We start from the raw sequence: 12,845 nt of genomic DNA, 5'->3' as shown, positions 1-12,845 counted from the left end.
TTGATAGGATTTGTTTGTTCGGTTTGATTATCCGGATTGCCGTTGTCTGGCAGCGGTTCGCCCTGCTCCAGCGCTGGATCAGTGTGATCGCTATTTCTGTCGAGGCGGGATTTGGGGCGGCGCTTGCGTCGCCGCTTTGACTGCTTTTCGAGGGAACAATCCTTCGGTGCATCCTTCCGCTCCTCGCCGTCATCTTTGGGTGCGTCCACCATGTATACGTCATATGACGAGGTGGCGTTCTAGGGCTCGATAGGCGCTGATTCTTCATCATCTCCTTCATCGGTGTCCATACCGTCAATGTCGTCGGAGTTGAAGTCGAGCATGTCGGTTAAATCGTCGACAGTGGCTACCAAGTGGGTGGTGGGTGGGCTTTGAATTTCTTCATCGTCCGAATCCCAACCTTGCTGACCGTAGTCCGACCAGGGTTCTCCTGATAAAGAGAGAGACTTCAGTGACTTTAGGATATCGCGGAAAGGCGAGTGCTGAAAGACGTCCGCGGCCGTGAACTCCATCATCGGCGCCCAATCAGATTCGCTCGGCAGGGGCGCGGAGAATTCGGAGTCCGGAGAAGAATCCAGCTCCATAGAGTCACGAGTCTTACAGAGTACGGGGCTGGTGTTCGGCTCAACCGCCGTTGGGATCGCAGCCCCCGAGGTGGCGTCCAACCGCCCATCCTCGATCAACGTGGCAGGCTCCGAACTAGGGGTCGGAGCCGATGCGGGTGCGGCCTCCAGGGCTCTGTTCGGCGGCAGAGCTAGATCATGCTCGTCGTGACAGTGCGGCGCGCTCGGCAGTGGTTCGAATCCGTCGAAGATCAAGTCCCCGCGGATGTCTGCCGTGTAGTTTAAACTTCCGAATCTGACCCGACGGCCAGGGGCGTAGCTTTCGATCTGCTCTAGATGGCCAAGTGAATCGGCCCGCAGTGCAAAGCCGCCAAAGACGAAGATCTGTCCGGGGAGGAAGGTCTCACCCTGGACTGCATCGCCATTGATGATCGTAGGAGCCATCGGGCCTGACGGCGACGACACAGAGGAACTCTCAATGAAAGCACCAATGTCGGTGTCAAAACCGGCGGATCTCGGGTAGGGGGTCCCGAACTGTGCGTCTAGGCCGGATGGTAACAGGAGGCAGGGGACACGAAGTTTTACCCAGGTTCGGGCCCTCTCGATGGAGGTAAAACCCTACGTCCTGCTTGATTAATATTGATGGTATGGGTAGTACAAGAGTTGATCTACCACGAGATCAGAGAGGCTAAACCCTAGAAGCTAGCCTACGGTATGATTGTTGATGTGTATGTTGTCCTACAGACTAGAACCCTCCGGTTTATATAGACACCGAATAGGGTTAGGGTTACATAGAGTCGGTTACAATGGTAGGAGATCTGAGCATCCGTATCGCCAAGCTTGCCTTCCACGCCAAGGAAAATCCCTTCCGGACACGGGACGGAGTCTTCAATCTTGTATCTTCATAGCCCAGGAGTCCGGCGGAAGGTATAGTTCGGCTATCCGAACACCCCCTAATCCAGGACTCCCTCAGCCTCATAGACATCGACTTGAGAAAGCTAAAAAAAGAACAGAACCCTTGGTTTAGCCCAAAAGATACTCAACCAAGTTGAAAAACTGCAATCAAGACAAAATGATCCCTTGAGCTTGATGCCAACGTCCGTCATCCGCACTGGCACCACTGCAACGACCACCGAAGAAAAAAGGGACAGGGCACCTCTTCACCGAAGCTCGCCACTGATATACAGCTTTTTGGATCTCGAAAGTAGCTCGCCCAAATTGAGACTATTGAACGAATCTGGTCAGGGCAACACCCCAAATATGTCATCAAACTCCAAATTGGCACCCATGTGCGGCGACGTCGGAGGAGCAAAGCTGATCCGCCGGCTTTCAACCATGAATCCACCATCTTCCAACTGCCGCAAACGTAGTCCACTGTCGACACCTGCTCAAGAGCAACCTCCTATGCTCCATGACGATGCGAGAGTGAACTTCGTTGCAACGGGAAGTCCACTACGGGGATACCAACATGGCCACACCCGTGCTCGCAAACAAACATCACCAAGATCACCGACCATAGAGTACAACGCACAACAAGGAAATAACTGGAGCAATCTTATTCAGCATTGTCGCCGCCGGTGCCAGAGCCAAACATCAAGCGACCAAAAACTTGAGGTACTAGGGCCTAAGCCTACATCTACACGGGTCCGCACACGCAAGATCCGGCGACCTCCCTCATTACCGACGACCAAGAGGTTTTCACCGCCGGAGGAAGGCACCGGAAGGCTGGTTGCACTTGGCGAAAGGAGATTGACTTTCTTCCCATTTGTCCTACGGGGGCGCAAAGATTTACAGGAAGAATTTGCGTACAAGCACAACCTTAGCGACACAATATTTTTTTTATGAGAAACAAATCGTATATGCACGCACCTACATTTATCCCTATGAACATATGCACGATTATCCAACTCCTGTGAGCATCTACAAGAGGCTGAGTCATCTGGTCTTGAAATTGATAAAGTCGTCACAAACCTCCCTATCAATGGAAATAACGCCTCCCACCGAAAAAATATCCGGCCTTTTATGAGACACACATGTGCCAAACCTGACGTGATCCCTAATGGGCCCAGGGTACAACCACCCTCCTGATCATCTAACCACATGTTTGTTCTTAACACATTATAATTTTCTCAAAAACAAATTATAATTTTCTCAAAAACAAAAAACTGTACAGTACTATATCGAAGATGAAGTACTCCACAGACAGGAGACGAGGCCAGCTAAAACCGAATGACACACATGGCCGCTCCTCCTACAAATGCGATGTGGTGAGTGGTGATTGACCATGCCGTTGCCATACATGCACAAGAGAAGGGATCAAGGCGCCCCCCGCGCCCGGGATCCATTTCCATCCCAGCCACGGCCTGATCGCCGCGCACCCACCTGCCATCCCCACTCTCCCATTTGCCCACCAACACATAGACTGAAACCAAACCAACCAAGGCGGCAAACAAACGAACGCGCGCGAAATGCTGAGCTATATTAAACCGCGACACCACCGGTGATCGCTCGCTGCGCGCACTCCCAGCCAGCCACTCGTCGACGCGCTGACAGACATTGTTCGCTCCGGGACGAAAGGAGGAGCTAGGAGCCGATCGGTGCCATCGGTCGAGCACTGCAAGGACGTACACCATCGTGGTCATGCCCTCCGGCGCCGGCGGCAAGGTCATGCCCAAGTCCAAGGCCTCCTTCTTCCTCTACGGCCTCCTCCTCTACGTGCTCCTCCCCGTCCTCGCCGTCTACGTCGTCGCCCTCGCCCTCTCCCCGCTCTTCTCCGGCTCCTGCCCGCCGGCCGAGGACGCCAGCAATGCCGTCGCTCGTCTCGCGGCGGACGCGGCTGCCGGCCGCAACGCTTCTTCGTTTTCGTCGTCGAATAATATGATGCAGCGTTCGCCGGCGCCGTTGGCGCGGCGCGTGCGGAAGCCGAGCCCGTCCGCGGACGCCGCGCCGACGGGGCTGCGGCACATCCTGTTCGGCATCGGCGCGTCGTCGTCCATGTGGAAGAGCCGGCGGGAGTACATCCGGGTGTGGTGGCGGCCGGGGAAGATGCGCGGCTTCGTGTGGCTGGACAAGCCGGTGCCGGAGTACTACTCCCGGAACTCCTCCACGGGCCTCCCCGCCCTCAAGATAAGCGCGGACACGTCCGAGTTCCCCTACACGCACGGCGCCGGCAGCCGCTCCGCGCTGCGCATCTCCCGCATCGTCTCCGAGAGCTACCGGCTGGGGCTCCCCGGCGTGCGGTGGTTCGTCATGGGCGACGACGACACCGTCTTCTTCCCGGACAACCTGGTGGACGTGCTGTCCCGCTACGACCACACGCAGCCATACTACATCGGGAACCCCTCCGAGAGCCACATCCAGAACCTCATCTTCTCCTACGGCATGGCCTTCGGCGGCGGCGGCTTCGCCATCAGCCGCGCGCTCGCCGCGCAGCTGGCGCGCATGCAGGACGGCTGCATGCACCGCTACCCGGCGCTCTACGGCAGCGATGACCGCATCCACGCCTGCATGTCGGAGCTGGGCGTGCCGCTCACCCGCCACCTGGGCTTCCACCAGTGCGACATCTGGGGGGACGTGCTCGGCCTGCTGGGCTCCCACCCGGTGGTGCCGCTCGTGACGCTGCACCACTTCGACTTCCTGCAGCCCGTGTTCCCCGCGGCGCGGTCCCGCACGGCGGCGCTGCGGCGGCTCTTCGACGGGCCCGCGCGGCTGGACCCGGCCGCCGTGGCGCAGCAGTCCGTGTGCTACGACCGGGAGAAGCAGTGGACGGTGTCGGTGTCGTGGGGGTTCGCGGTGGTGGTGGTGCGCGGGGTGGTGTCGCCGCGGGAGATGGAGACGCCGATGCGCACCTTCCTCAACTGGTACAAGCGCGCCGACTACACGGCCTACTCCTTCAACACGCGGCCCGTGGCGCGCAACCACTGCCAGCGCCCGCAGGTGTACTACATGCGGCGGGTCCGGCGCCGCACCAACGCCACGCTCGAGACGACCGTGACCGAGTACGAGCGGCACACCCCCGCGCCCAACGTCACATGCCGGTGGCGCATCCCCGACCCCGCCGGCCTGCTCGACCGCGTCGTCATCGTCAAGAAGCCCGACCCCGACCTCTGGAAACGGGTACGTCTATGTACTACGCATTCCCCTCATTCCATTCCATTCCCTCGTGGCATAGTTTTCCGATCGAGCTCGTGTGCGTGCGTGCAGTCTCCGAGGAGGAACTGCTGCAGGGTGGTGTCGTCGCCCAAGAACGGGACGAAGCTGGATCGGACCATGGCCGTCGACGTGGGTGTCTGCCGGGACGGCGAGTTTGCTCGAATTTAGCCACCCAGCTAGGTAACCCATAGCTCCCTGCGATATGAGTACTGCCGTAGAACTTGCCTTCATGCATCTAAGTTTCCTCTGTTTGCGCAGGGGAGCTAGGACGACAGGACACAGCAAAATGCAAGCGAGCTGCCAAGATTATCAACTAGATTTGGTATGGTAGACCGGGCGCGCAGGCCCGATCGAGCATCCATGCAGCTCGATCGCAGCGGCGGGTCGCGCGGTCGTAACGGCGCGCCACCTTGGGCAAAAATGAAACGTAGATGCAGCTTCAGGTCAGGTGTACGAATGTTGTAACGTGCGAGGCGCCGATCTTTGGGGTTGCATGATGAAATGTTTCCTTCATCACGGGCAGGCCGCAGGCCCGATAATATCGTGGCTTAGAAGGCACAAACCACGCCCATCCCAAGCTGAGCCAGCCCAACCTTAGATTCAAGGACAACAGTTTTTTCAACAGCAAATGCACTTTATTCCTCAGATAATCGACATATCGTTTACGAGTAATGAGAAATAAAGTTCCAAGGACAATAACGTTAGTTCAAAGGCTGCATCTGTTTTGCATACCAAGGATATCGAAGATAGATTTTTACACGACAAGAGCTTTCACTCATGATTCATTCATTCATTTCATCAATAACAGGTTTATGAACCATTTTTATTATCAGGAGCGCCGGAACCAGAAGAATCATAAAACACAATATCGTTTTATCTTGCCGATTCTTACGAGGTTATGTTTCTGCCGAAATCTGTTTGACTGAACTATAAAAGACCAGATATATCTTTACAAAATGTGCGCCTTTATGCGCACGGTCGTAACGGCGCCCTAGCTTCGGACAAAACAAACGTAGATGTAGCAGCTTCAGATCAGGTGCGAGATTGATATAATGAAGATTACGGGAGCATACACCTCGTTCTTGTTCATTCTGAGAGGCACCGATCTTTGTGGTTGCATGCCGAAATGTTTCCTGCATCAGAGCATCTTCAACAATCGCCCAACACGCTGCGCGCTAAAATTACTTTGCCGCGCGCCCATCGCCTGGTTTGGCGTGGCGGATAGCGCCGGCTCCAGCATCCACGTGAAAATGCAGAGCGCGCGACTCTCACACAAACAACATATACATTTCAAACACAAGCAAAAAAAAACACAAATAAAATAAATCAACAATAAATAGTTCAATTTCATTACTACAACTCAAACAAATAGTTTATCATTCAATACAACTAATAGTTTAATAATACAACAAAAAGTTCAACAATACAACATCAAACGCACAAATCATGATGTTCTTTGTCGCCCATTCTATTCCCACCACTCCTCAATGACATCCTTCTGAAGATCATCATGCGACGCGGGACGTCGATTGGTATGATAGGAGGCAACAAAACGGGACACCCTTTCAGCCCTCCGTCGCCCTCGCACGGGGTGTCCCAAGAGCTCATACTGAGTAGTCCACATCTTGGCCACGCTCATTCTCGATGATCATGTTATGCATGATCACACAAGCGTGCATGATGTATCAAAGCATCTTTTGATTCCAAAATCTAGGCGGTCCTCTCACAATAGCAAATTGGGCTTGCAAAATCCCAAAAGCTCTCTCCACATCTTTTCTAGCCGCCGCCTGAGCATTGTGGAAATCAAGATTTTTCTTACCTTCCGATTTTTCAACGGCTTCAAAAATGTTTGCCACTTTGGGTAGATGCCATCCGTAAGATAATAGCCATAGTTGTATGTACGACCATTTGCTACAAACTGCACCGGTGGCAAATCACCATTTGCAATCTTATTCATCAGTGATAACCGGGTGGCAACGTTGATGTCATTCAAAGATCCAGGCATTCCAAAGAAAGCATGCCAAATCCAAGTCTCTTGATCAGCCACCGCTTCAAGGATTATAGTGGAACCCTTTTTTTGGCCGTGAAATTGCCCATGCCATGCCTTTGGACAATTCTTCCAACTCCAGTGCATGCAATCTATTGAGCCAAGCATACCTGGGAAGCAGCGAGCTTTGTTCATCTCCACTAGCCTTGCAGCGCCTTCAGCATTGGGAGATCTCAAATACTCCTGGCCAAACACTTGGACAATTCTGACTGCGAAGCGCTTGACACACATGATGGCTTGTCTCTCATCCATAGCCAAGTGATCATCAACTAGATCAGCCGGGATACCGTATGCTAGCATACGCAAAGCGGCTGTCACCTTCTAAAAGGTGCTATGCCCGAGCTCTCCGGCGGCATTCCTTCTTTGCTGAAAAACCCGGTCATGGCTCGCTAGTTTCTCTGCAATGCGTGTGAACAACTCGGTGCTCATCCTAACCAGCAACGAAAATGTTGGGGAACGTAGTATTTCAATTTTTTTACCTACGATCACGCAAGATCTCTCTAGGAGATGCATAGCAACGAGAGGGGGAGAGCATCTTCATACCCTTGAAGATTGCAAAGCGGAAGCGTTTATCAACGCGGTTGATGTAGTCGTACACCTTCACGATCCGTCCCGATCAAGTACCGAACGTACGGCACCTCCGCGTTTAGCACACGTTCAGCTCGGTGACGTCCTCACCTTCTTGATCCAGCAAGATGGGCGAAGTAGTAGACGAGTTCCGGCAGCATGATGGCGTGGTGACGGTGTTGGTGAAGAACAATCTCCGTAGGGCTTCGTCTAAGCACCACGAAAACTATGACGGAGGATAAACTAGAGGGGACGGGGTTGCCAGCACACGGCTTGGTGTTTCTTGATGTGTCTTGGGAGCTAGCCCTGTGATACATCTCCGTCGTATCTACTTTTCCAAACACTTTTGCCCTTGTTTTGGACTCTAACGTGCAGGATTTGAATGGAACTAATCTGGACTAACGTTGTTTTTAGCAGAATTGCCATGGTGTTATTTATGTGCAGACACAAAAGTTCTCGGAATGACCTGAAACTCCACGGAGATTATTTTTGGGAATAATAAAAAAATACTGGCAAAGAATCAATGCCAGGGGGCCCACACCCTAGCCACGAGGGTGGGGGCGCGCCTGCCCCCTGGGTGCGCCCCCTGCCTCGTGGGCCCCTGGAGCTCCACCGACCTCAACTCCAACTCCATATATTCGTGTTCGGGGAGAAAAAAATAAAGAAGAAGGATTCATCGCGTTTTACGATACGGAGCCACCTCCAAGCCCTAAACTCTCTCGGGAGGGCTGATCTGGAGTACGTTCGGGGCTCCGGAGAGGGGAATCCGTCGTCGTCGTCATCAGCAACCATCCTCCATCACCAATTTCATGATGCTCACCGTCGTGCGTGAGTAATTCCATTGTAGGTTTGCTGGACGGTGATGGGTTGGATGAGATTTATCATGTAATCGAGTTAGTTTTGTCAGGGTTTGATCCCTAGTATCCACTATGTTCTGAGATTGATGTTGCTATGACTTTGCTATGGTTAATGCTTGTCACTAGGGCCCGAGTGCCATGATTTCAGATCTGAACCTATTATGTTTTCATGAATATATGTGAGTTCTTGATCCTATCTTGCAAGTCTATAGTCACATACTATGTGTTATGATCCGGCAACCCCGAAGTGACAATAATTGGGACCACTACCGGTGATGACCGTAGTTTGAGGAGTTCATGTATTCACTATGTGTTAATGCTTTGGTCCGGTACTCTATTAAAAGGAGGCCTTAATATCCCTTGTTTCCATTAGGACCCCGCTGCCACGGGAGGGTAGGACAAAAGATGTCATGCAAGTTCTTTTTCATAAGCACGTATGACTATATTCGGAATACATGCCTACATTACATTGATGAATTGGAGCTAGTTCTGTGTCACCCTATGTTATGACTGTTACATGATGAACCACATCCGGCATAATTCTCCATCACCGATACAATGCCTACGAGCTTTCCATATATTGTTCTTTGCTTATTAATTTTCCGTTGCTATTGTTATCATCGCTACAAAATACCAAAAATATTACTTTTGCTACCGTTACCACTACTATTATATTACTTTGCTACTAAACACTTTGCTGCAGATATTAAGTTTCCAGGTGTGGTTGAATTGACAACTCAACTGCTAATACTTAAGAATATTCTTTGGCTCCCCTTGTGTCGAATCAATAAATTTGGGTTGAATACTCTACCCTCGAAAACTGTTGCGATCCCCTATACTTGTGGGTTATCAAGACTATTTTCTGGCCCCGTTGCCGGGGAGCATAGCTCTATTCTTTGAGTCACTTGGGATTTATATCTGCCGGTCACTATGAAGTGTTGGAAATATGCCCTAGAGGCAATAATAAAAGCATTATTATTATATTTCCTTGTTCTTGATAATTGTCTTTATTCATGCTATAATTGTGTTATCCGGAAATCGTAATACATGTGTGAATAATAGACACCAACATGTCCCTAGTGAGCCTCTAGTTGACTAGCTCGTTGATCAACAGATAGTCATGGTTTCCTGACTATGGACATTGGATGTCATTGATAACGAGATCACATCATTAGGAGAATGATGTGATGGACAAGACCCAATCCTAAACATAGCACAAGATCGTTTAGTTCGTTTGCTAGAGTTTTCCAATGTCAAGTATCCTTTCCTTAGACCATGAGATCGTGTAACTCCCGGATACCGTAGGAGTGCTTTGGGTGTACCAAACGTCACAACGTAACTGGGTGACTATAAAGGTAGACTACGGGTATCTCTGAAAGTGTCTGTTGGGTTGACACTCTGAAAGTGTCTGTTGGGTTGACACGGATCAAGACTGGGATTTGTCACTCCGTATGACGGAGAGGTATCACTGGGCCCACTCGGTAATGCATCATCATAATGAGCTCAAAGTGACCAAGTGTCTGGTCACAGGATCATGCATTACGGTACGAGTAAAGTGACTTGCCGGTAACGAGATTGAACGAGGTATTGGGATACCGACGATCGAATCTCGGGCAAGTAACATATCGATTGACAAAGGGAATTGCATACGGGGTTGCTTGAATCCTCGACATCGTGGTTCATCCGATGAGATCATCGAGGAGCATGTGGGAGCCAACATGGGTATCCAGATCCCGCTTTTGGTTATTGACCGGAGAGCGATCTCGGTCATGTCTACATGTCTCCCGAACCCGTAGGGTCTACACACTTAAGGTTCGGTGACGCTAGGGTTGTAGGGATATGTATATGCAGTAACCCGAATGTTGTTCGGAGTCCCGGATGAGATCCCGGACGTCACGAGGAGTTCCGGAATGGTCCGGAGGTAAAGATTTATATGTGGGAAGTCCTGTTTCAGGCATCAGACAAGTTTCGGGGTCATCGGTATTGTACCGGGACCACCGGAAGGGTCCCGGGGTCCACCGGGTGGGGCCACCTGTCCCGGGGGGCCACATGGGCTGTAGGGGGTGCGCCTTGGCCTACATGGGCCAAGGGCACCAGCCCCAAGAGGCCCATGCGCCTAGGGTTTCAAGGAGGAAGAGTCCTAGGAGGGGAAGGCACCTCCTAGGTGCCTTGGGGGGGAGGGAAACCTCCCTTGGCCGCCGCCCCCTAGGAGATTGGATCTCCTAGGCCGGCGCCCCCCTGGCCCTCCTATATATAGTGGGGGAAGGAGGGATTTTTGATCCACGCCTTTGGTTGCCTCCTTCTCCCTCTCCAACACCGCCTCCTCCTCCATAGTGCTTAGCGAAGCCCTGCCGGAGTACTGCAGCTCCATCACCACCACGCCGTCGTGCTGCTGCTGGAGCCATCTTCCTCAACCTCTCCTCTCCCCTTGCTGGATCAAGAAGAAGGAGACGTTATGCTGACCGTACGTGTGTTGAACGCGGAGGTGCCGTCCGTTCGGTGCTAGGATCTCCGGTGATTTGGATTACGTCGTGTTCGACTACATCATCCCCGTTCCTTGAACGCTTCCGCTCGCGATCTACAAAGGTATGTAGATGCATCCGATCACTCGTTGCTAGATGAACTCATAGATGGATCTTGGTGAAACCATAGGAAATTTTTTGTTTTCTGCAACGTTCCCCAACAGTGGCATCATGAGCTAGGTCTATGCGTAGTTCTTTGCGCGAGTAGAACACAATTTGTTGTGGGCGTAGATTTTTCAACTTTCTTGCCGCTACTAGTCTTATCTTGCTTCAGCGGTATTGTGGGATGAAGCGGCCCGGACCAACCTTACACGTACGCTTACGTGAGACCGGTTCCACCGACTAACATGCACTAGTTGCATAAGGTGGCTGGCGGGTGTCTGTCTCTCCCACTTTAGTTGGAGCGGATTCGATGAAAAGGGTCCTTATGAAGGGTAAATAGAAGTTGACAAATCACGTTGTGGATTTCACGTAGGTAAGAAAACGTTCTTGCTAGAACCCTAATTCAGCCACGTAAAACTTGCAAGAACAATTAGAGGACGTCTAACTTGTTTTTGCAGCAAGTGCTTTGTGATATGATATGGCCAAAGTTGTGATGAATGATGAATGATCTATATGTGATGTATGAGATGTTCATGCTATTGTAATAGGAATCACGACTTGCATGTCGATGAGTATGACAACCGGCAGGAGCCATAGGAGTTGTCTTTATTTTTTGTATGACCTGCGTGTCATTAAGAAACGCCATGTAAATTACTTTACTTCATTGCTAAACGCGTTAGCCATAGTAGTAGAAGTAATAGTTGGCGAGCAACTTCATGGAGACACAATGATGGAGATCATGATGATGGAGATCATGGTGTCAAGCCGGTGACAAGGTGATCATGGAGCCCCGAGATGGAGATCAAAGGAGCTATGTGATATTGGCCATATCATGTCACTATTATTATTTGATTGCATGTGATGTTTATCATGTTTTGCATCTTGTTTACTTAGAACGACGGTAGTAAATAAGATGATCCCTCATAATAATTTCAAGAAGTGTTCCCCCTAATTGTGCACCGTTGCGACAGTTCGTTGTTTCAAAGCACCACGTGATGATCGGGTGTTTGATTCAAACGTTCACATACAACGGGTGTAAGACAGATTTACACATGCAAACACTTAGGTTGACTTGACGAGCCTAGCATGTACAGACATGGCCTCGGAACACAGAAGACCGAAAGGTCGAGCATGAGTCGTATAGAAGATACGATCAAACATGAAGATGTTCACCGACGTTGACTAGTCCGTCTCACGTGATGATCGGACACGGCCTAGTTGACTCGGATCATGTAATACTTAGATGACTAGAAGAGGGATGTCTATCTAAGTGGGAGTTCATTAAATAAGTTGATTAGATGAACTTAATTATCATGAACTTAGTCTAAAATATTTACAATATATGTCTTGTAGATCAAATGGACAACGTAGTCCTCAACTTCAACGCGTTCCTAGAGAAAACCAAGCTGAAAGACGATGGCAGCAACTACACGGACTGGGTCCGGAACCTGAGGATCATCCTCATAGCTGCCAAGAAAGATTATGTCCTACAAGCACCGCTGGGTGACGCACCTGTTCTCCCTGCAGAACAAGACGTTATGAACGCTTGGCAGGCACGTACCGATGACTACTCCCTCGTTCAGTGCGGCATGCTTTACAGTTTAGAGCCGGGGCTCCAAAAGCGTTTTGAGAGACACGGAGCATATGAGATGTTCGAAGAGCTGAAAATGGTTTTCCAAGCTCATGCCCGGGTCGAGAGATATGAAGTCTCCGACAAATTCTTCAGCTGTAAGATGGAGGAAAATAGTTCTGTCAGTGAGCACATACTCACTATGTCTGGGTTACATAACCGCTTGACTCAGCTGGGAGTTAATCTCCCGGATGACGCGGTCATTGACAGAATCCTCCAGTCGCTTCCACCGAGCTACAAGAGCTTGGTGATGAACTTCAATATGCAGGGGATGGAAAAGACCATTCCTGAAGTATTTGCTATGCTGAAATCAGCAGAGGTAGAAGTCAAAAAGGAACATCAAGTGTTAATGGTGAATAAAACCACTAAGTTCAAGAAGGGCAAGGGAAAGAAAGCTTTCAAGAA

The 12,845-nt window shown here is 50.9% G+C and overlaps 1 protein-coding gene across 1 annotated transcript; it reads left to right on the top strand.

Moving 5' to 3' along the window:
* Nucleotides 1-2,853: 2,853 nt before the first annotated feature.
* LOC123108373 (uncharacterized) lies at nucleotides 2,854-5,493 on the top strand. Its single transcript, XM_044530177.1, has 3 exons — nucleotides 2,854-4,679; nucleotides 4,767-4,895; nucleotides 4,974-5,493. The coding sequence occupies exons 1-2, from the start codon at nucleotides 3,204-3,206 to the stop codon at nucleotides 4,881-4,883; spliced, it is 1,593 nt and encodes a 530-aa protein (XP_044386112.1). The 5' UTR covers nucleotides 2,854-3,203; the 3' UTR covers nucleotides 4,884-4,895; nucleotides 4,974-5,493.
* The last annotated feature ends 7,352 nt before the right edge of the window (nucleotides 5,494-12,845 follow it).

Source organism: Triticum aestivum, chromosome 5A, assembly GCF_018294505.1.
Source record: "Triticum aestivum cultivar Chinese Spring chromosome 5A, IWGSC CS RefSeq v2.1, whole genome shotgun sequence".
NCBI classification, from domain to species: Eukaryota; Viridiplantae; Streptophyta; class Magnoliopsida; order Poales; family Poaceae; genus Triticum; species Triticum aestivum.
The sequence above is the reverse complement of the archived record's forward strand: the minus strand, read 5'-3'. Positions and strand labels throughout refer to the sequence as shown.

Coding starts and splice junctions, on each gene's coding strand:
- LOC123108373 (XM_044530177.1), top strand. CDS start 3,204: ATGCCCTCCGGCGCCGGCGGCAAGGTCATGCCCAAGTCCAAGGCCTCC. Junction 4,680..4,766: donor ACCCCGACCTCTGGAAACGG/GTACGTCTATGT, acceptor GCGTGCGTGCAG/TCTCCGAGGAGGAACTGCTG.